General features: G+C 39.0%; 1 protein-coding gene across 6 annotated transcripts in view; it reads left to right on the top strand.

Moving 5' to 3' along the window:
* Positions 1–24,215, top strand: part of MBD5 (methyl-CpG binding domain protein 5) — a 143,695-nt gene that overhangs the window by 82,972 nt on the left and 36,508 nt on the right. For 5 of the 6 annotated variants that reach the window (XM_051623503.1, XM_051623502.1, XM_051623501.1 and 2 more), the window contains exons 4-8: positions 1,593–1,784; positions 6,786–6,843; positions 15,856–16,538; positions 20,393–20,495; positions 22,098–22,278. In XM_051623503.1, the coding sequence (XP_051479463.1) occupies positions 16,426–16,538; positions 20,393–20,495; positions 22,098–22,278 (397 nt within the window). In that variant the 5' untranslated portion in view covers positions 1,593–1,784; positions 6,786–6,843; positions 15,856–16,425. The remainder of the gene's footprint in view (positions 1–1,592; positions 1,785–6,785; positions 6,844–15,855; positions 16,539–20,392; positions 20,496–22,097; positions 22,279–24,215) is intronic. The other variant, XM_051623500.1, reaches the window with a different exon arrangement.

Here is a 24,215-nt window from a genome sequence, read left to right as displayed (position 1 = left end):
TACTTTTTAAATATGCTAGATACATAAAAACATTCAGTGTTAAGAGCAGGCAAGCCCTGTAATGTTCACAAGCATTCAACCTGTAGTGCTTTATGAAAATCTAAATACACATTCATAATTGTATAGGGGCATAATTTTCAAAGAGACTTTGGTTGAGGAAAAAAGGTTAGCGAGTTAGTCATTTATCTTCTAAGAAGTCGGCATATGGAAAAGCTGTTTGCTGAAAGGCTCTGCTGGATTGGTAAAAGCAGTCTGAAACAACCAAGAGTCGTTGGTACTTATTTTTACAAAAAGCTGTGCCCCAATTTTGTCCTTAAATTGGAAAGCTGATCAGTTGATGACTCAGTTAAATTAGTGGTAGAAATAAAGTCAGCGAGAGCTGAGCACTGAGGTCATCACCAAGATAGCAAAGAGGTTTTGCATAAACTAAGACATTTTAATAATCCTGGTAAATAGTGTATTTAGTATTTGCAGCCAGTGTACATTATGTGACCTATGTGTTAACACCCAATCTTCTTGTCTTACCTGAAACTTTTGTTCACATTTCATTCCAGTGTGTTTCCTGTTAGGGGAGAAGGTTTAAATGCAACCAAGACCTTTACTATAATGACGCATGGCTTGAAAAGAGATTTCAAATACATGATCTTTAAATCAGAACAAATTCACCTGGCTTTCTCTTGGTGTCCAAAAGCATTGATTGGCCATGTCACATCTATTTTAATCAAGGATTTCTATTGTTTTTAATGCAAACTCCCCAGTAATTCTGAATTTGTTAAATGTGTATTTCTAATCCCTGACCATAGCCTAACAAAGTCCTCAGGCTTTCAGGTAGAATGCTTTAATGGCCTACATTAAGTCTTTTGGATATGCCTTTAACCTAATGAGCTCCAATCCATTTCACCTCTAAAAGAACTAATTAATTGACTTAAAGTCCTGCAAAGACTGTTAACTCCTTTCAGTGTCAGAGAAATTGAAGCTGACACAGTCAAAGCCTCACTGACTGGGGGCAGTGAAGGGCTGTGGGCACATTTTGGTTGGGATTCTGAAGGAAATGGCTGGGTAACAGTCAGATGTTATGGAATAACTTTCAGCTGGGGGTTCAGCAGTACCTGTGTACTTGTGCAAAGCCTAATTTAATTGCTCATCAGCAGTACTGGTGGAACCTCTTACATAACCAAGGCCATTTGCAGCCTCATAAGTCTTTAAAGCCTGAACTTTTTGCCTTTGTAGTATTTTTTTAGCATTTATCAGTACAACTCAAGTTGCTTGAAGAAGTGCCTTTTTGGTATGCATACTAGTTCCATCTTAAAAATCATTATACTCATTTTTCCAGAAATCTACTCATTTTTCCAGAAATCTACTCATTTTTCCAGAAATCTACTCACTCCTCTGGCAGTGACCCACCATAATGCAGTAAAAGGCATCTTCTTTTTTCAGTTCCAATCACTGCCATCCTACCCTTCTTCAAAAGCAAGTATTATTACAGTGTATACTACAAAGTCATGGGATAAGGGCTTAGAAAGCAATCAAGAAAAGTGAAAGAAACAGTTTTGGCCCATTGTTTAATTTAAATAATACAACTGTCTCAACAGATGTAACGTGGGGTGCAGGAGTTCCTCAGATGAGGGCTGTAGCAAGAGAAGGAGCCAGCCTCAATGGACATAGCCCATGATCGAGATCTAAACAGGACACTGTCTAAAGCAAAGCTCAAAGTGCATCAAGAATTTTAAGAAGCCTAAAGATCCCCCAGGTAACTACAAGCAAGACCATGAGGAGTAATGTAGGTGAGTGTTCCCAAGTAAATCAGTGCATTTGTTAAGCTGAGTGACTTCTGATTTTATTCTGATAGTTTCATGCTGTGGTTGTAAAGATTGCTACAGAATGTATTTCAAGCAGTGAAATACAAAAGATTGGAGCCAATGTTAGAAAAGCAGACTTCTTCAACACGTGACGGTGCTGAAGTAGAAAAGTAAACAATTTAGCAATTCCTGTCTTTGTATGAGAGAGTGCACCCTTACGTGGACCTTTTTGATAACAGAACAAAGAAAAAGCATTCTTGACCTAGATTTCACAGATTGTATGGGAACAGCATCTGAAGCACAGCATTTTAATGGTAAGAAAATTACCATTTTGTGACTGTGTGATTCAGATGGAGTATTAGTCATAATTGGTAGTAATATATTTTGACATAATTAAGCAATAGAACTCCAAGTATCTATATCAGAAAATATTCAGCACCATTCTTGACCTAGATTATTTTGTAGTAGCAAAGTGTAGCTGCCTTGCCCTGAGATGGAGCCAGAACTTTACAGGAAAATGTAAAATGAAATGCTGTTATTCTTAAAACAATTTAATAATCAAAATATAAGGTTATACCATGTCAACAACCAGCAGATGGAGAAAAAGAACGTCCTAGGAAGCTCAAAGAACACACTAGGAAACGGAGCTATAAATACCGGGCTAATTCCATAGCTTTAAGATTTCTCCAAAGCTTTTTTAAATCCCTCCAGAAAAGACTGCAGAGATCCCTAATCTGAAGTGCCGCAGTTGAAGAAATGTGTACATTCTTATTTTGAAATAAAATTATGTTAATCTACAGTAGATTGTTTGGACATCTTTAACAAGTCAGTGTAGTGTCTGTACTATATTCCTTGCATTTAAACACGGTACGTTTTCATTCTTATCAGTACTTTCTACTTCAGAGAAGATACAGAATTCTGTCTGATCACCTCTGAAACCACAGGTTTTTCACAGAATGCTTGATGTTCACGACTCATTTTGAATCTATTTTTTAGAGCTGTCCCTTTCAGTAGAAAGAGCTAACAGAAGAGCAATCTTCTTTGGTAGGATTTTATGAAAATTTGGAAGACCTTTTGATACTCTTTTCCTTTGCATTTCTGAGTTGTACCCTTGGAATCTAACGTTGTGGCTATATTTAGAAATACTTCTTTTTCTGCCTTCCATACTTAATATTCTCAAATCTTGAAAGCAGGCTTTTGAATCTCATTTCATTCCAAGGAGCATGCTATTCTCTTGTTGTAATTGAATTTGGTGGATCTGTGATGCGAGCAGGTGCTGAGAAAAGTGTCTGTAGGAAAACCTGGATGGTGAGATGAGTGTCTAAGTGAAGGGATACTTTTCTCCATAAAATTGGATTAAAAGATGCATTCACTTGTAATACTGATGCCCTGTGTAGTGTCTCCTCTTGAAGCTGGCAAACCCAGTAGCTGTGGATGTCATGGGACAGGATTCTCATGTAACCATAGAATGGTATCAATTGGAAGGGTATCTGGAGGTCATCTTGTCCAAGCCACCAGTTCCCAGTTCAGGCAGGGTCACCTAGAGCAGGTTGTTCAGGATCATGTCCTGACATTTTTTGAGTATCTTCATGGATGAAGTCTCCACCACCTATCTGGGCAACCTGTGCCAGTGCTCCTTCACCCTCACAGTGAAAAAGTGTCCTGATGTTCAGACAGAACCTCCTGTGTTTCCATCTCTGCCTGTTACCTCTTGTCCTGTCACTGGACACCACTGAAAAGAGTCTGGCATCCCATCTTCTTTGTACCCTTCTTTCAGTATTTGGTATGCATAGAGGACATCCCAGCCTCCATTTTCCTTACACATATTGAAAACTTCCCACGTTGCACATGTATCTGCTGCTTGTCCTTTAGCTTTGGGCATCAGAGGGGGTTCTGGCTCCATCTCCTCCTAAACCACATGGTAGCTGGTTGAAGACAGCAGTAAGATCTCACCTCCTCTTCTGGAGCTTCTCCTTCCATAAGGATCTCTTCACTCCTTAAACACAGCTCTTTCCACACACGTTTTGCTTGAGAAAACACATCAAAAATACTACCTTTTTCGGAAACTGCTGAGCTTCCATTTTTCATCAATGATAGGAAGACAATTGGAGAACTTGGGGGGAAAAAAAAAAAAAGGCAAATCTTTATTCCTAGAGCATTGGGAATTTGTACAAACTGTGCAGGAACAGTGTCTGCCCCAGGATCTGGCACGTGCTCACTAGCAGGGAGACCTGAGGTGGGATGTGTTTTGCAGGGCTGGACACTGCCCTTCAAAGCAAATGTGTATTAGCCAGAAGAAGGCAAAGCAGGAAACAAGCTAGTGACAGATTTAGAAAGCAGGGCTGTTAAAGAACAGCTGAAAGGATTGGGTTTGTTTATTCTAGGAAGAAAGAGAGCACCAGGATGGGCATAAGCTTTAAAAAGATAAGAGGTTTTCATAAAGGCACTGGTGGCAGTTGCTCTGGAGATTTAAAAAAGAAAGGGCTGGCAAGTTGAATTTGCACAAAGGTTAATTTAGGATAGATGTAATGAGAAAGAAGTCAGTGTTTTACCTCATATCTGACTACAAACATGAAAAACTGGGATATTTGACCTATAATTCTCATTAAATATATGACAGGAAATTTTAAGAAGTGGAAGAAGAAGCAGCTTTCAGACATGGCCTTGGTAATTTTGACCTTCTATCCCTGGCAGTGGGCTGAGCAGATTGCTCTCCTGAGATCCTTCTGCAGATCCTCAATTTCTGTCATTCCATCACCTTCCTGCTGGGATTACCTTTCTTTTGTTTCCCTGCAAACTTTTTTCCATTTCTGATGATCCACTTCACTTAGAGGTACATGGTGTTTCAAGTCTTCCTGTGTGGCAGTTTTCCTTACCGAAAAAATGAACCAAAAGAACCTTTTATTTAAATAAAATGCTTTGAAAAGCTCTCCCTTAAAATGGAGTGAAATTCAGGTTCAGCAGCCTTTGGAAGTTTGCCACTGATTTCCCTGAATTCATATTTCCATTGAGAGGGTAGGCTGAAGTGTAACAGAAGAAACAAACACATGCATAACAAATGTGGGAAGCTCTCGTACCTGTCTGTAGCGTGGATTCACATTGCTTAGATTTTTCTGCCAAGAGTTCATGGCACTTGTTCATGACACTAAATGGCTTCATGTTTATGTGACAGCATATATTTGTGTGACTAAAAGAATTTCTTTTGATCAAGCTTTAAGTGTGTTGTGATGAAGAGGTGAGGAAATGGTTCTTTGCCTCTTATAGCTCTCTTTTTGGAGCCAGAACATACTGAATACCTGTGTTAAGCACCTACCCTCTGCATTTCCAGAGACAGTTCTCAAACCTAAGTTTGAGTTCTCAGAATCACAGAATCATCACGGTTGGAAAGGACCTGTGAGATCACCGAGTCCAACCACCAACACAAAAAAAAAACCCCAAACACAACCAACCGCACACACCACACCAGAAAACACCCACAAAAAGAGCCCTTACAACGTCAGTCTCTAGAGCATGCCCTCAGGTGCCACATCCACACGTTTCTTGAACACCTCCAAGGATGGTGCCTCCACCACCTCCCTGTTCCAGTACCTGATCACTGTTTCAGTAAAGAAGTTCTCCCTAATGTCCAATCTAAACCTCCCCTGCTGCAACTTCAGGCCATTTCCCCTGGTCCTGTTGTTATTGGGAGAAAAGGCCAACACCCACCTCCCTGCAACCTCCTTTCAGGTAGCTGTAGAGGTCATTGAGGTCTCCCTCAGCCTACTCTTCCTCAGACTAAACATCCCCAGTTCCCTCAGCTGCTTCTTGTATGACTTGTTCTCCAGACCCTTCCTCACCTCGGAGGCTCTCCTTTGGACATGCTCCAGCCCCTCAATGTCCTTCCTGTAGTAAGGGGCCCAGAACTGAACACAGTTCTCATCTTGTTCTGGAGCTCCTGGATGTACTGCATCATTAAAGGGACACGTGGTTTTAATTTCTGGTGCCTCTTGTCCTTACTCTCATTTTTCTTTTCTCTGCTTTGACGAGCTGGTGCAATTCTCTTTTTATTTGTCAAGCTTGAATGTGATTCATCCTTTTGTTTAGTTCCTTCTGAATAGAATCAAATGGTGTGGTTTTTTGATCTAGCTTAGGGTATGTGCAGTCCATTGCACATGCAGTAAAATCAGGTTTTATAGTGTATCCAGTGAGCAAACCCATGGATACTTGGCAGGTCAGAGTTGAGCATCGTTACCAGCTACCATCTTGCTCTGCATTAAACTTAACCATGTTGTATTTCAATGGCAAAACACCTCCAAGGAAGGGTTTCACAACCACTGCACTGAAGTAGAGAGTTGAATGCTTTTTATTACCTTAAAAACAAATCTTTCCTGTTCCAGGAGCCAGACTGCAGTCTTCACAGTTTATTGGACAATGAAATTTATCCCTATTAAGGTGTCAGTGTGAATACATCTGATCATAGTCATATAAAAAATTCAACCCCAAAATGCACAGACATTTAGGTACATCACTCATTTTTGTGGGCTAAAAATACTATGTCTTGCTGGAAATTAAATCTCTGAGTGAAGGGAAAGGGGCAGCCACACAGGAAAAAGGGTTTTCACTCAGGAAGCACAAAATCCTATTGGAAACTAGGGACACGCTTACCGTTGAGAACTTTGTCACCTTTGTTGCTGGAACAAAGGTTGAACTCTAGGAGATGTTTTTAAAAAGAAGTTGTACATTAGCATTCTCTTAAAGATGAGACTCTTTTGTTTGAGCTCATGATGGTTTTGTGGATGTGAAGTGTGTACAAAATGAGAAGTGGGAACAGGTATCTCATTCAGAGTTGCAGAGGAGAAATAATATTCTAAGAAACCTCTCTGATTCAGGGTTTATAAATATGAAGAAGTGATCAAGAATGATTTAATCTTGAAATCTTAGCATCATAATGGACTGTATTGCTTACAATTCCTTATGATCTGTTTCAACTGATTCTTTGTTTTCCAGCTTGGAATGAACAAGATGAACATACCCACCTCCAATCTAATGCTTAATGAGGAAAAAGGTCAGGCTTTTTTCTTTTATTTTTTTAAAATCCTGTGCCCTACTGTTAATCAGTGTGTTAACAAGTACCTTATGTTTGCATTAATTATTTCATATATCATAAATAACCAACCAAATGCTAACGTGAGCATGAGGAAGATTATTTTTAAATCAAATGTTATATTCCTAAAACAGCTGACTCAGATCAGTGTCAGTCGAGAAAGAAGCTATAGAAGGAAAGGGCATGTATACAAATCTTCATAGAGAGTCATTTAAAAATTATTAATCTTGCAGTTAATGGACCTCTTGTATATCAAGGAAGAAATATGTTGTAATTTTCATGGAGTGAAAATATTTAAAAGGACTAAAATCACCCATTTTTTATTTTTTTTAAAATATCCTTAAACTTGTGAGTCCTGTTTTAGAAAACAGAGTGAACTGCCCATCTATTCAATAAAACAGCAGAGCCAAATTCTCATTTAATCAATGTATCACTGAAAGACAGTGACCAATAATCTCCTAATGCTAGAGACTCATATTGCACAGGTTTGTAGCATCCCAGGTTTCAAGAGGCAGCCCAGACTCTCAAAGGACTATTACATTTGTGGCAGATAAGGCTGTAGAGTTTGCATTAAGGGGTCTGAATTGCTGGTGTTTCTGTTATCATATTTTTTTAATATCTTAAGAGTATTTTCATGAGGGAAATTGCTGAGTGGAGATACATAATTCAGTAAATAATTTAAAAAATAGCACTTGGAGAAAAAAAATGCCCTGTGTCTAAAAATAGTATAGTCATTTGACTTATTGCTTTGGCACAAAAGCATAATTTACAGGTTTAATTTGCAATCCTACTATAATTCTGACATTCCCTTGCACAGAAACTGAATCTGAATTACTCGAATCATTTAAATATTGCTGTGTCCTGAGCTTCAGGTGTCTAATACAAAGGAGGTTTAGATAGTTTTTTGAGGCCTCTGCACTGAAGATAGGGGGTTTGATTTTCATTTTTACCTTTTATTGCTTAATTTTTGGTGTGACATTGCACAGTTAATGGGTATCCAGGGTTAATCCAGTACTTGCTACACCAGCACCTTGGAGCCTTTCACCATAATTCCAGCAATCTGACTTTTTCCTGTTTTTCAACTGTGTATCTCAAAGCTCGTTTCATGTTCAGGTTTCCAAATAGTTACATTTAAATACTCTTTTCTGGGAAAATTAACTTCTTCATTTCACCAATTAGTGTTTTCCAAGTAACTGATAGGTCAATAATATACAACAAAACTGTCATCTAAAAGTGAACACGTAAAAATAGTTATTGCCTGTTTATTTTCTGCATCTATTTATTAGATACCTTAGGAGCATTCAGTGTCAGGTCTTCCTGAAATTCATATAATCTTCATTATAAAACCATTGCAAAAAATATATTTAATAATTTCAGATGTGTGGAAGCCTGAAACATGAGAACTGAAAGAAGCTTGTTTATTCATTCATCTCCTTTTGAAGTAATTTTAACTTTGATCTGAAACTTTAAAATATTTATAGTTAAATATTTTCATAATAATCAGCATGTTGCTTGTAAATTGATGTTAACTCTGACTTCCTTGTCACTTTTTCTGGCAAATGTGAATGTCTGCAGTGGTCATTTTCTCACAAACCTGCATGCTACCTTAGGGAGAGCCATCCCACTGTGACAAAGCAGATTTTTCTATTTTAGTATCATCTTCTCATGTGGCAGTTGGTCTTGGAAGGTCTGACTTCCCTCTCTTCTAGGCACAGATTGTTGTTTTTTTTTTTCTTCCACATGTTACATTCATGGTTTTTTCTTGGTGTGGAGTCATGGTAACTTTCCCTGGTAGACTCTTGTAGAGCTTGATAGTTTCCTACAGAGTTACCAGAATCTCAATTAGTGTAGAAAAGTGTTATAACCATGAAAGATACCTGAAGCCACAAAGAATCAAGATCTACCATACTTCTTCCTAAATACTAAATTCTGGAAAAGAATTACATCCAGAAAAACAAAATACCTTCAGAATTGTGGCTTTCTTATAGCAAGATGGGTTTTTGGACGGGGCAGAATTTCTTCTTCAAAGAAAGCCCCCAAAAAAGTGGTCTTCCCAGTTGCAGAACTGATGATGCATCATCACTGCATGATTAAGAAAGAAGAAAAAGAACTGTAGAAAAGCTGTTCAGAAAGAGAGTTCAAGTGTAATTTCTCTTTGTATTATACAAAGGTTAGTTCTGTAAAATCCTCAACTGGGAGCCTCACTGTGCAGCTCTTCTCTGCTGTGTTATCTTTCTTGCTTTCTTGGTTCAGAAAATGAAAATAACCACTTTGTATAAGATTGTTTTAACTTTATGCCTGCAGATTGAAACGAAAGCCTTGAAAAGTAAATGTAGGAATGGCTTTTGACCATTAAAAAACCAAAACAACACCAAAGCATCCACGTCGAGGTTTGCTTTTCCTGGATTTGTAGGTTACTGAAGATGGAAATCCTATATTGCACAAGTTCCTTATTTCCATATATGAGTTCCCCTAAAGTGACAAAGTGGATGTAATAACATTTCTTCCCTACTTATTGACATATAGGTTAATAATACTCTGTGTAATAATATTCCCTAAGAAAGGTTTTGATAATGATGATTCTTATCTGCAGAGTAACTTGGCTGATTTAAATTGCATACCAAATATTAGTCTCCATTTTTATAAAAGTCTGAGTGCTTAGATTCTTTTGACCCCAAATTTGGCCTGTCTCACATGCACACAGTATTGACCTAGTTCCCCTGTAAAGAAAAAAATTAATGTGGTGGAAAGCCTGAAAGAGCTTTATGACTCTGTTATATTCTTGTAGGGACCCTGTCGGGTGACCATTGCATTTATTCCATTCTCACTGAGTGTAGAGAGCTGAGGTTGAAAAAGCAAATCCTTTTGTCTCCTACCATCTTATTTTTGGTTGTCATGTAGCTCAGTTTTGCTTTTAGCCACAAGCCTTTCAGAGAGGCAGTGTGTGTGCATTATGGGCACGTGTGTACACAAAGGAGGTACTTTCTCCATTCCTTCATTGGAAGTGAAGACCTGAATTGTTCCCAACCCTGGGAGTTACACAGATAGATGTGTTTGTGTTAAAAGGCAGTGATGCTCTGAGAAAGGGTCAGGTTTGGACACTATGTAGACTAAAGGATGCTGAAAGAATCACGGTCCTTCCCAGTTCATCCTTTAACTTGGACAAGTGTAATGACATGGTTCAATCTCCTAAACTGAGGATCCATGGCAGCTCAATGAACTCTGCTTTTTTCCTGCACTGTGAGCATTGGTAGGAAGGATACTGGAGGTAAGGTTACAACTGCTGGTTATTAATGGCTTGCAGGTCCAGAATGCTCCAAGAGAGGAGATTTACATTGTGTCCTCTTAATGATTCGCTAGAATCTGTGAACATAAACCAGTCTCTCTCTGTGACAAGCTTTCCTTACTGTTTTAGCAATGTAGATTCCTAAATGGTAGGTCTGAAGTGGCTGCTTTGATCAGGTTGTCTGGCAGCATAGAAACCAAATAATCACAGACTCATGGAATCTGACTGGAAAAGACCTTTAAGTTCAGCCATTAACCCAGCCCTGCCCAGGCCACCACTGCCCCATGTCCCTCAGCACCACATCTACAGGGCTTTGAAATCCCTCCAGGGATGGGGACTCCACCACAGCCCTGGGCAGCCTGGGACAGGGCCTGACAGCCCTTTTTGGGAAGAAATTGTTCATAATATGTAGAGTTCTTCCCATCCACATGCAGGTAAGCAAGGCTGGCTGAACTGGGGCTTGTCCAGTGGGCTACTGGTAAAGGTTGCTGGCTGTGGTTGTAGAAGCAGGTGGCCTGGAGTCTTGACATTTTTGCTATTTATGAGTGAATTCATCCACTGTCATTTTATAGAGTGGTCAAACTGGAGTCTTCCAATTCTAAAAGGTTCTCCAGCATCAAAAGTTGTATAAATTAGGAATACATAAGCCTTATTATAGTACATAATAAAACTGTCCTTTATAGACTTCAAAATAATTTAATACCAAAGATACTTGGATGAGAATAGACTGATTCAGCACTAGGGCAATTTAAAATGTACAGTTTTAATTAAGTCATTCAGTGTAGATCAATTTTTGGTTGTTGGAAGGTGTTCCTAATACTCTGTATTTATGAGTAAGACAGGGATATCTTTCTCCTTGCAAAAGCCAGAGTATATCATGTGTACAGCTCTGTTCTAGTCCTGGGTACACATACAGTGGGATAAGATGGGAGGAAGAAAGGTTTCCTTTCTACTTTAGGCACATTTGTTTGTTGAATCACTCGCCTAAAAATAGAGCTTCATAAAGTATTCAATACCAATCTGATTAGTCAAGAGAATGCTTCTTTTCAAAATGGAAAAGCATTCCCAAAAAGTGATGCAACGTTTGTATCTAATGAGATGATACAGGAGAATCCTAACTAATTGCTTTGATAGACTTAGATTAATAATGTGCAAGTGATAACTCAATAATAAACCTCATTTTAACTCTGCCTGCTTAGAAAAGAATGCTTTTCAAGAAGCCAAAACTTCCTGTTAGTTCCAAACCCCCAAGACAGTGATTTGAGGACATTTCTATTTCTGAATAGATTTGTGTGTTTTTCTCTGACAGAAAGGAAAGCCTGGGAAGTGAGATTGCAATTTGTATCTATAAGCAGCATTTGATGTATGTTCTAAGTGTCTGCAGAACTTTCTTCCCAAAATCTGACCATTCCATAGGTCAGCACTGTGTTTTGTGCATCAGAGAGGCAGTCTTTGCTCACAGACCTCAAAGCAGCCTTTTTTTGTGTGTGTTATATAGAATTGTTAAGCACATTTGAAAGTTATTGTAAGAATGGAGCTTCTTTGCAGTAGCAGACTGTCAAAATTTGTCTCAACTGGCTTTATGTCCACTTATTAAAAAAAGACAAATGTTATACTGGTCTTCATATAATATGCGATGGGTGTGAATCCAGACTATTAGTAGCTAATTTAAATTTCTTTTTACTTGGTAGCAACTTTTCTATTTCACCACTTGACTAAATAAACATTAGGAGCAGAGTTTGCAAAGAGGCTTCTTAAAACGCAGCATTTCAAGGAGGGAGATGCATTAAAAATTGAAAACATACTTTGAGCAGAGGAAAATGAAGGAGAAATTTTCCGTGGGGGGAAGGGGTCTGAGGAGGCTAAAAGGGGGGGGGGAACAAATTCTGTGTAGTTTTGCATAGTTCTCCAATGAAATATTTTTAAAGTGTGTTGTAATGAAACTGGACTGCAAAACAAATCTAAACGGCATGTCTTGGTGTACAGGAAAAAAGAAGTAATTGATTTAGATGTGGAAAGTTGTGTTACTCGTGGTGAGATAACATGAGTTGTCTGGAGTTGTTATGAGATTACAGAGAAGAGGTATTTATTACATGGGCTGATGAAAATCAGACCTTTGGATAGAATCCAGTGTCCAAAATACTTTGGATTCGTTCCAAAATCCAAATACTTTCTAACCCAATTCAAAGTACTTCAGTTAGGATATTTGGATGGAGAAGGGGAAAATGGTACATCAAAAGAGCTGGGGGCTTTCTGCAGTCAGGTTGGAAGGTGCTGGAGTGGTAAGAAGTAGAAAGTCTTAAATGGGAAATCTGGGATCTACTAGTCATCTTTTCAATCACAAAACCATTTGCCAAACCTGAGTGGTGCCACGTCCCCTCCAGTTGTCCCTTCCAGCTTGCAGCTTCTTGCCAAGGCTGCTTTATTATAGAAAATATAATATGTAATTTATACATAATATGATATTTACATATAATATATAATAACATATTATATATTTTATAATATATAATAGAAAATGTATCACAAAGCAGCCTACACTGTGGGTAGGGTGAAAAAGGGCCAGACCCAGCCTGGTGTAAGTGGCTCTCATCCTCTGTTTCTCTGCTCTTTCAGCTCCATCTCCTTTCTCTGGTTGATACCTGCTTCTTGGGGAAATTAAAAGGGTGTCCTTTGACAGATTTGAGGGGTTTAACTCTTCTTGGAGACACCTTTACAATGCTTAACTTTTCTGTGGTGTTATGCAATTAAATAAAATAATACAGGTCAGCTCTGCACATGCAGGGGTTAGTGACAGCACTGATGGCAACATCTTACTTTGCCCTTTCATGCCTAGTAGAAATGTGCAAGGGTTACAATATGTGTTCAGTATTTTTACTTTTTATATCACTCATATCTTTGTTTTACTTTACAATTCTTCAGTTTCTACTGCTTCTCAAGGAAAAGTCATTCAAACTTTGAAGGTTATGATGGAAGCAGCCATTTTATTCCAATTCACAGTACTGAGTGAAAATACTTAAATATTTTCCACAGCAGAAAGGGTTGAGTAAATTATTTGACTTCTTACAGTGCTATTTCAAGCTATCTGCAGTGCAGCAAAATGGTTAATCTGATTAGATGATGGTAAGTGTACTGGTGGTGATGGAATGGCATGGTAGCAGAGCAGAACCAGTAGAAATGTAATGTTACTTCAGCCTGTGTCTTGCTGCTTGTGCAAACAAGGAATGAATGGCTGTTCTTTTCCCATAATGGATCCAGTGCAGTTGGCCTAAATAGCAATGGGAGCCACAGCAAGACTGGGCTGAGAGAGGAGCAACCTTCTCTGCACTGTGTGCTTCCAGTGTTTTGAATATGTGGTTTTTGATTTTACTGTATTACAGGAAGTTAATTCTCATTTAAAATATTAGCAGGGTTATTTACCTGTTTTAGCCTTAGGTGAGACCTGCAGTCAAAGTGCCAGTGCAGCATTCAGAGTCATGCTGAAACCTGAAGCTAAATTCTGCCTTAGATGAAACATCATCTGCTGCCAATTTTTATCAGGATAAAACCAATCAAACACCAAAGCTGATAAACTGAAAACCTGGAAGGGCTCGGGAGTCCTGAACTCTGTTGCCAAGTGTTCTCCAAATCCTATTTCTATTTACCAGATTTAGAGATTCAAGGCTAGATTGTTTTCATATGAGAGATACCAAGGTGTTTCGTGTGACATTGACTCTACCCTCCACTGGCTGGTGCTCAGTGTCCTCCCCGCTGTCAGGGAGCAGGATCTCCTCACAGGCTCCTCATCCCTTCCCCAGTTTTGGCAAGCCAAGGATTACATCCTACTGGAGTGCTCCAGAGTACAGGAAAGTCAAAACTGTACCAGGCCATTCTAGAAGGCTTCATCCTGCAGAAAATCACATTCTTTATTTAGGAGGTTCTCCTCCCCTCCACTCTGCCCTTGTAAGACACCATTTGGACTATTGTGTCCAATTCTGGGCTCCCCAGTTCCAGAGGGACAGGGATAGGCTGGAAAGACTCCAGTGGAGACTACAAGGAAGATTAAGGGACTGGAACATCTGTCATAGAAGGAAAAGCTGAGGGACCTGGGGCTGTTCAGTCTTGAGAAAAGAAGATTGAGGGGACCTTATTAATGTCTACAAGTATCTGAAGCATGGATGTCAAGATGCCAATCTCTTTCCAGTCGTGCCCTGTGATAGGACAAGGGGAAATGGCACCAAGTTACAACACAGGAAGTTCCACCTCAGCACAAGGAAAAAATTATTTACTGTGAGGGTTGCAAAGCACTGGGACAGGCTACCCAGAGAGGTTGTGAAGTCTCCTTCTCTGGACACTTTCAAGACCTGTTTGGATGCATTCCCATGTGACCTGCCCTAGGTGTTCCTGCTGTAGCAGGGGGGTTGGACTTGGTGATCTTCAGAGGTTTCTTCCAACCCCTGTGATTCTATTGATTAGATCTCAGCACCTTAGTCAAGGTGGTATGTCCAGCCATCTCCTTTCTAGTCCACATCCTTCTTGGAGATACCATGGCTGTTTTTTTTCTTTATGTAGCATTTTGAACCTTACATTTGTAAGTAGTATATATAAAGAGAATGTAATGCATACGTGTACTTAAGGGGGTGTTTTGGAGGACTATACTTATGCCTCTGTAGTCTTCCTCTAGTGGTCTTGAAGGAGCTGTTGTTGGTGTTAAATATAGATGTGGTGTTGTTAGTACTGTTGCAGAAATCTTGTAGGATCCTAAATCTCAATGTTCCATTTCTATCTCAGAAAACCTTATTAAAATCAGTCAGGTCTGTAGTGATATTTGCAATGATTTAAGATGTTAGTGTGACATTAGTATTAGGAGTAAGGCAGAATTGACACATGATTCTGAATAAAAGCTGTTAGCATCACCACTGCAATAGTCATCAATGGCATCTTACATTTGAGTTCCAGGATTGTTGTTTTTTCTGATGCATTCGCTGTTTGAATCACATATTCCATGTTTGTCTCAACTTAATAAAATGTCCAGTCTCAAGAGTTAAGTCTCACCTGGTCAACTTGAAAAGCTGTTTTGGGGGAATAACACAGTTATCCTGAACTTCTTTCAGGAAGATTTGCTTATACAGTATAATCATGCGTGGGGAAATGATCACTTATGATACTCAGACTGTTTCATAGGTGTTCTGAGTTCAGTGCATTGGTGCCAGCTGTTCCCTTTTTATTACAGTTTTCTTGGAAGAAAGAATTATTTTAATTTAGTGGAAATGCAGGGGTTTTTCCTTTTTTTATGGATATTATCAACCATAGAAGCAGCTTCCTTCACATAAAATTCATTCAGTTTGATCAACAATTTTTAGAGGGCATTAATTGAGCTAGTCATCTGTTGATAATTCTGAACAGAAGCATATGTGAAACTATTCAGTGAAAAGATACATCCCCCTTAACTCACTCACCCAAACTGTCTATTAACTGTTTAATTACAGTTGCACTCTCTTAACTTTGAAGACATAGCTCCATTGCATCCACATTAAAATAGAATTGTATTTACCCTGAGCCTTATTTTGGTGGTTCCATTGACATTTAAAAGTTTGATTCTAAGCTGTTTAAATGGATGCAGCTGCATTACATCTTCATGAGTTACTGAACTGGGCTGAAAGACTTCAGAAAATGGCTCATGTGTTTCCTGCATCTGTGTTTTTCAGGCTGTTTTCTTGGAGCCAAGGAGTCATGAAAGAAACTCAAGAAGACAACTTGGATAATGAACGGAAGATAAAAAGAAAACAAAAAGAATGTGGCATATAAAGGGTATAATACCTGGAGGTATTAGATCTGGCTCATATTTATAAAAAATGAGACGAGCTTTCACAAAATACAAGTTACCTTAGACAGTCATCAAGCTTGGAGCCATGCTGTTGAACTAGAAATTCTCCTTTTCCCCATTCTCCTTTCTGACAGGTAACAAAGGATTGGTGAATTATGATTTTCCCAAGTTGGAAGCACTAATTTTTATCTATATAGTTCATCCTTATGAATATATAAGGAGTTAAACATTGCATATTTAATGTGGATTATAATGGGAAACTGACTCATTAACAAAAATGGCCACTTTTAAGGACTTGGTTTCAAACTGAGCTGGAGCCTCCCAATGCACTTTGTACAATTTGGGGAAAGGTGTACTGAATGGCCTGCTTTGGGAGGCCATGATGACATGTAGTAAAAGGATATCATCTTACTGTTGATATCTTTGAAGACTCATAAACAGAAACAGAAAAATGAATGGTGGAAAGGAGTGTGACGGAGGGGACACGGATGGAGGGCCACCAGCAGTGCAAGTTCCCGTTGGTTGGCAGCGACGGGTGGACCAAAGTGGAGTGCTCTATATCAGGTAAGGTTGTCTGAGGTGGTTACTGGTTTTGTTTTCGTTGCAGTTTTGCCAGAACATGTGGTAAATTAGTGACTCGGCTCATTTTTTTGCACTCAAAGACTTCAAGGGCTTCTTCTTTTGGAAGATCGAGAACATTTTTTTCTGATATTAGTGGAGTCCACTTTGCATGCTCTTAACCTACTCTCAGATCTAATTTTGCTTGGTCTTGAAAATTTGATAGTCCTTACTCTACGTTTTGCTGTAGGCATGAATAGTTCCTTGTTGCTTATTATTGTCATACGGGTTTTAAAGAAGAGTGAATATGTTTATTATTCAAACTTTTTACAATGAAGATAACCAGAGGTTTAGTTACATGCCCTGTCTGAGATAATGAGGAATCTCTGCTGGTTTTTGCCTACTCCCAGGTACATTTTCCTTGCACCACCACGGGCTGTTTCTAAGAGCCTTTGTTGGGTGAACTCAAAGCAGTGCTCAGGTGTGCAAACATTCATGGCAGGTGAGGTAGGGTGGGACTTTCTCCTGCTGTCAGCAACAAGCCTTCAGCTCACTTCTTCCCATGTCCTGCAGCTTTATCCTGACACCCTGTAGCTCTGCTTTCCTGAATGTGTGCTGGGTTTATGTGTCAGATCTCTGTATTTTTATGGTTTACTTACTCTCTTTCAAAAGGAAATAGAAGTGCTGCAACTACTTAGTAGCTGCAGAAAACATATTTTAAATGCCCTGTGAAGGTTCTGTGCTTGGTATCACTGATGTTCTCCAGCAAGATTTACTTCTGTGGGTTCCCCATATTTCTCCTGTAAAAACAGGAACACAGGCCTAAATCCAAAGTTGTAGGTATTTTATTTATTTATTTATTTTGTTAGCTTATTAGATACTTTTTTTTTAGCTTCACCCTGGAACAGTCACAAAGAAATGCATTGAAATGACTATTAAATGAATGTGTTCAGACAAACAGACTATAAATTAAATGTTATTGGAAAAAAAGATCAAAGTTAGCTTTAACAAAATATGGGCACATCAGGTTTACATCACAGAAGTGTAAATGATTATCAGTCTGGTATTTGCTTAATCTTATTCCACTGTTCTATGATTAAAATAACCACTTATTCACAATATTTTATGTATTACCAGTGCAAAAGTCCTTAATGAGTCAAAGCATACTCCAATTTTACACTAAACTACCATAAAAGATCTGATGCATTCCAGGATTTCTTGTTTATATTTTCAATTAGCAGAATCAAACAAAATCCATGTCAGTGATATGCATGTCAAAGATATATTGCCTTCCCCTTGTATTTCTCATTACAGCTGTAATTTACTGGGCCTCTGCCTTAGTTAAAAATCAATGAGAAAGAAAACATTGTGGTTTGGGTGTTTTTTCCTATCATCTCTATATCCAGGTATCAGGACACATAATGCTTTGGTGTTTTTATTTACCTGATTTCTGGTTGCCTTCTGGAAGCATTTCTGATTAAGGAAAGATGCTTGGTGTGGTCCACAGATCCTGCATTTGGTGAAAGGCACAGAGTAGGTCATGTTGGTTGGAAAGCTTGGAATTCCAATAGTCCAACCTTCTGCTTCACATGGAGCATCTGTAGCACTTGGCCATGTCAGCCCTGGGTTTCACCAGCTGCACCTTCAAGGACTGAGTTTCCACTACCTCTCAGGGTAACCTGTTCTAGTGCTGCACTGCCCTTCTGAAGGAACAACCACCCTGAAAATATGTACAGCATTTACTGAGAGAAGGAAAGGTCAAACAATATTGACTCAAAAGCTATCCAGGGGAAAATTAGTGTATATATTAAGATCTGACATGATTTAACTAGAATAGATGGTCCCAGCTGAGTAAGGACTCATTCGATTTGTGCTTCCTTATAAAGCATGCACACTTTGCTGTCAACTGTCAACACTTGCTTTGGATTAAATCCAGTAATTAACTAGCTTTTATTACCTGGTAAAAGCACTGAGTTAAGTCAGTGCTTTTATTAGTAAAACAGTATTGGCCTTAAAGTAGGATCTGAACCTCTTCTTCAGCTTAGTGTTCATGGGTAGTCATCAGTGGAATAACCTAAGAAAAGCTCATTAAGAAAAGGAACAGATTTCACAAGCATCAGTATCGGATCCTAATATATTTTATAATACACTTTTTCATGTTTCTTTGGGAGGTTTTAAACTTCTGGATAACCTCAGAGCTGAAAAAAACCTGCTAGTTTCTTACAAAGGACAGTGTGGATTATCTTTGCAATGTAGAAGCACACAAAAGAGACTTTGCAATTACATAGGTCTGCCCAGGAAGAAGTCAAAAATAGAAGAATTGGGCCTTTTTTAAGATGATGTTGTTTCTTGTGGACCATACATCTATTTGAGCAACCTGGTCTAGTGGGAGGTGTCCCTGCCCGTGGGAGGGGGTCCCTTCCAACCCAAACTGTTCTATGATGTGTGCTGTAGGGATGGTGAGTCCCACATGCCTGTTGCGTGCACTGCTGCTACATGTGAGTGTCCAGACCCTCCTTTACACCCCCTGGTCCCCAGTGCAGTCTGTATGTGCCTTACAGGTCTGTTGTTTGCAGGCTCCAGTATCCAGTATAAACAAATAGAAACAAAGAGACATTTCTCCCTGCTCCCCAGTTTTTTCAATTTTAACACAGGGAAGGTTTGACTTCCTGACCTATCTATTACTTCATGCCTGCACCATTATTTTTAGGTTACTCTTTATCCTGCATGCCCTCAGAACTGCCACTTTTACACATACCCAACCTGGGCAGTTTTCTCTAAAACAACTAGTTCAGGGCAAGTCTGACAAATGAATTATTTACAGAAGCTGTCAGCATAACTTTAAATGTCACTTGCAGATGTTGCTTTATATGTAATTTAGTTCTTGTGCAGAATTAGTTGTTTATAACGCTGGGTTTTAACTACGAAAGTTCATCATGTTTTGGAATTTTGACTCTTGGCTGTTTTCATGATGCCACTTTCAAACTATGCCACTTAAATTGTTTTTGTTAAAATAAGGGCTATTTACAGCTGCTGTTAAGAACCAGTGTTTTCTTTCCCTGATAAACAGTTTGGATGGCAAAGTAATGAAGAGCAATCTAGAAGGGAGAGGCTTGTGACGTGAGAACTTTTTTCATCTTATGAATTAGTGATTTTGCCATAACAGAATTTCCAATGACCTATTTTTGGATATGGAGATAATGATTTTCTGGTGGGAGTTACAGAAATCCGAGTGCAGTTTATCAGAAACTCACTGGACTGGCATCTTGGTGTAATATTTCTCATTTTCAGGGAGAAGGTTGAAATGTCAGCTGAACGAAGCCAAGCTGTTTATTCAACTGGGAGACCCAGGCACAACAGTCGTGTTACTGTGTTCCCTGGTCTGTGTGGGTTTTCTCATACTACTTCAAACACACTTTTGTGTTTGTTTTTTTAATTAGGCTCCAGTCTTCAAAAGTACAGATGACCTTCTTGCCTGCATGGAGCTTCAGTGATGTGATGGAGGGGGAAGAGGTCCCTGGGGACTGCCCTCTGCCTGTGTTACACTTTATAGGAGGGAGAAAAATAACCTTAGACTTGTTAAGGGTTTCAAGCAGGACTTGTAATGGGAATAGTAAATATCAATAATCTCAATTACTTTCTTTTCTCTGCACTTGCTAGGTCCTTTAAAATGTTTTTTGTTTGGTTTTAGGGCTGTTTTTTAGAAGTATCATCTCAGTACTTGACTAAAGCAAGAAGTACTATGAAGCAAAATATGAAATTTCTGTTATTTTAAACACTCTTTATGTGAGCTGATAGAATGGCAGATCAAGTCATAACCTATCAAATAGCTTGTATTCATCATTTCTGTTCCTTTACAGTCCCAGTGGGTCTTTATTATCCTGCTTGGAGCAGGTGAAGACTTACTTGCTGACTGATGGAACATGCAAGTGTGGCCTAGAATGTCCTCTTGTTCTTCCCAAGGTAAAGAAAAACATCATTTAGGATTTTTGTGCTATGATCCTGATCAGTTATGTCAGCTGATGGCCTATGCTATGACTTCATCTCTGTCCAGATCATATATATAAAAACAGATAAGTGGTATACACCCAATCATTTACCATAAAATACAAAATTAATCTCCCTTCTGCCTTCTCCCCTCGTAGAAAAGATCTGACTCAGTTTTTATGGTGTTTGAATGTTTTTCTATGAAGTTAGAAACCTACTGTCCCAAAGGGGGTGAGAGAGCAGACAAGGGGTGTCTGCACAGAACAAGGTTTATTGCCAACAGCATCAGAGTCTTAACTGTTTTAAAGATAAAGGCACAAGCACAGTCAAATTGTGGGGAAGTGGGGAGATGGGAACAGAATGTTGAAGTTACAATGCAAAAGGTATCTTAACAATAAAGTGTACTACTAGGAGTCAAATCAATCAACAAAGGTTAACCACTTAAACACTAATAGCTTACTTATTACCAAGTCTTATACTAGATCTAGAACATTAATTACCAACTTTAAAAAAGATCCTAAATTCTTAAAATGTAAAACTTAGCAATGAAAAGTTGCTTAATGTCAATTTAACTAGTAAAGACAATAAGGGAGTTAAATCTTTCACCCTTGCCCACCCCCAGCTCGTGTCCCTTTGTTCCTTCCTTAATTCCTGAGAATTAATCTCCCTGGCAGGCATCCCCCCTGGAGAGGAGAAGGTCCAGCAACCTCCTGAAAAAATGTATGGGAGTCTCCCTGATCAAAGATGGGACCAGGCTTTTATAGAATAAAGTGGATTGACTGCTGTCATTTAGCTATTTAGCTGTCCCTCCAACATCTCTCACTGGAGAACAAAAGGAAAACAGTGGAAAAAGCCCACGAAGGCCCTTTTCTCACCAAGCAAACTCTTACTTTCATCTGTTTGTCCTTATTTTGTCTCCATTTCGGGCCTAGTTGTGACCAGGCAGGGGTCCAGCTGGTGTTATGAGCATTAACTTGACCCTCTGTTTGTACTGTCAAGGTTGTTACCAGCTCAGAGCTTGCTTGGCCCTTTCCTGTCCCATGGGAATCTTTCCACTCCAGGCCTGGGCCTGTAAAGTTGAGAGACAAAAAGCAATTGAATCCCAGAGGGAAACTGAGGCAGGCATATTGAGACATGGAGTGTCCTGCTGCACCTGCCATCAAGAGCATCATGTTAACATGTGAGAATCAGAATGAGATACTGACTTACCTGGTAACTTCATTAACAGCTTCACAATTTTATGTCATCCCTACACAAATTGCAAACTTTCCTTCTTAGTGGCAGGGTAATCTCAAACACACCTGGTTCTTTTTCCTTTTTTTCTCCAAAGGCCCCTACACTGAGGAGTATTAAAGTTCTCTTGCCACGTGACAGCTCCCATGACTGTTTACTTATTATATTCACTTTTTGTTTATAATTTTGAAATGCACTCTAGAGTTATCTCTTGGGTGATGTAGGAACAGCACCAAGAAACAGAGGCAAAATCAATTCTATCTAAAATTTCCAGTTTAGGTCTATTTATTTGGTGAGTTTGCTGCCTATAATCGTTATTTTAAACATTGGAATTTTTACTCTCAGGTCTTTAATTTTGATCCTGGAGCTGCTGTGAAGCAGAGAACAGCTGAAGATGTCAAAGCGGACGAAGATGTCACCAAACTATGCATACATAAAAGGAAAATTATTGCTGTGGCTACACTTCATAAAAGCATGGAAGCACCACATCCTTCGCTGGTTCTCACTAGTCCTGGTGGTGGAACAAGTGAGTAAAACCATGCAGAATCATTTAATTACCTAATTTTAAATAGATACAGTTACTGTGCAGAAACACCCCCAGGACTCTAATGTATCTATGAGTGCAATAGTAAACAGATCAAGGGAAAAATTGAGGTAGTAATTAGAGAGATGTAGGTAGATAGAAAATGAGCCTAAAAAGCAGGTCGTCCCAGTCTAAGAGCATGATTTTCTTGGAAAAGGTATCAGATTGTTCTAGACAAAGAAAATACATTAGCTCTCATCTTTTGGAGCAGTAGTAATATGTCTGATATTCTGTCACATGGGAAATTAGAAAGGCAGAATAAAGTGATTATAAAGGGATTAGAATGTGGGCAAGGACTTGGCTAAATGGGAAATGGTATTGCAAGGCAGAATATACAGCTAGAGAAGATCTACACTGTAATTTCTCAAGGATTATTTTTGGAGACCAACCTGGATTAGCATTTTAATCATCCATCTCAACAAAAAAAAAGGTAATTTGTTGAGGGATGTAGTTAACAGGTATTATCAAAACAAGAGGAGATCAAAACATGTTGAAAAACTGGGAGATTCTTGAGACCTGGAGTACAAAAAGAGGTATAGCAACAAATCCTGTTAATTGTAAGGTTATTCACCTGGGGACTAGTGAAAAAAGCTATTAGCTGTAAATTATTGAAAGAATACCTAGATATAGCAGCTGATCAAAGGTGCCTGTGAGCAGTACCAGATGGCAGGATGGTGCAGATCAATGGGACTCTAAGAGGGAGAAGTACAAATGTGAGAGAGAAGCACCAGTGCCCATGTACTCACTGCCTTCCTGTGCCCCAGTGCTCCCTCACAGCACCCAGCTGAAGCAGAGCAGGGGCTCTTCTCCTAGTGAGCTGCAAAACCTCTTTTATGAAAGTCATCTGAAAGTGTTTAGCTTGTTCAGCCCAGCAAAATGGTGGCTGAAAGGAAGTACAGTTGCTCTCAGTAAAGACATCAGGAGAATCAGCACCAGCAAATAAAGCTCCTTAAGCTGCAGAAGAACCAGGTTAGCACTGAAAGAAACAGCTACAAAACCTGAGTTGCATGGAAGCTTCAACTGAAAATTAGGTACTTCCTAAGGATTACAAGAAGAGGTTCTGAAGTAGTCTTGCAAATCCAAATACTGAGGGCAAAGGAGCAAAATTACTTTAAAGACAGAGATGAGTAAGTTTGTGGTTCTATACTGAGCTGCATACAACTTCTGGGAAATGGCCCTTGGTAATCTGAGAGATCTTTTGCACCCTTATGTTGCTGTAATAATAGCTGGCCAGCTGCTAACCCCTCTGTAGCTTGACTTCAAAGTAGAAAATGTTAAGGATATAAAAATAAATACTAAATGTCAGCTGTATAGACAAAGCTAAGATACCAGTGCGGTTCATAGTGCTGATGTGCTCTTGCCTTTTCAAATTCCTATTCATGATTTTAAATCTTTGTTTAAAAGTGGGTTTTGCTATGTAATTTTTTTAATGAACAGTGGACTTTTCCAAATTAAGTTTCCTTATTAATAGTACTTAAATTGCATTTCTGTTTTCAAAAATTAAGACAACTGAGGGAAAACCACCTAAATGTTAAAGTCACCAATCCAATTTATTTATTCCATCTTACCTTCTCTGTTAATCAGAATTTTGTGCACTAAGCAAAGAAAATTTCCCAGCAAATTCCCTTCTAAATGAAATGTCTTTCCATTTATGCACACTAATATTTGACTGTTTGCTTAGGTCCAGCATTCAAGGTGAGGGTTCTCCCACATATTTTGTCTTGCAGTTCAGTCTTGAGAATTGTCCCCTAAATGAGACTTTGGTTGTATTTTGGGAGAGATAATATGTTTAATTCTCTCATGATGTAGCTGGTTGAGCAAATAGGATGAAGGCAGGATTCTCAGTGCCATCTGTCTCCTATGGCTGAAGGAAAGAAGGG

This window comes from Apus apus, chromosome 6, assembly GCF_020740795.1.
Source record: "Apus apus isolate bApuApu2 chromosome 6, bApuApu2.pri.cur, whole genome shotgun sequence".
Taxonomy (NCBI): domain Eukaryota; kingdom Metazoa; phylum Chordata; class Aves; order Apodiformes; family Apodidae; genus Apus; species Apus apus.
Note: the sequence above shows the minus strand (reverse complement) of the source record. Positions and strands in the feature narration are given on the sequence as shown.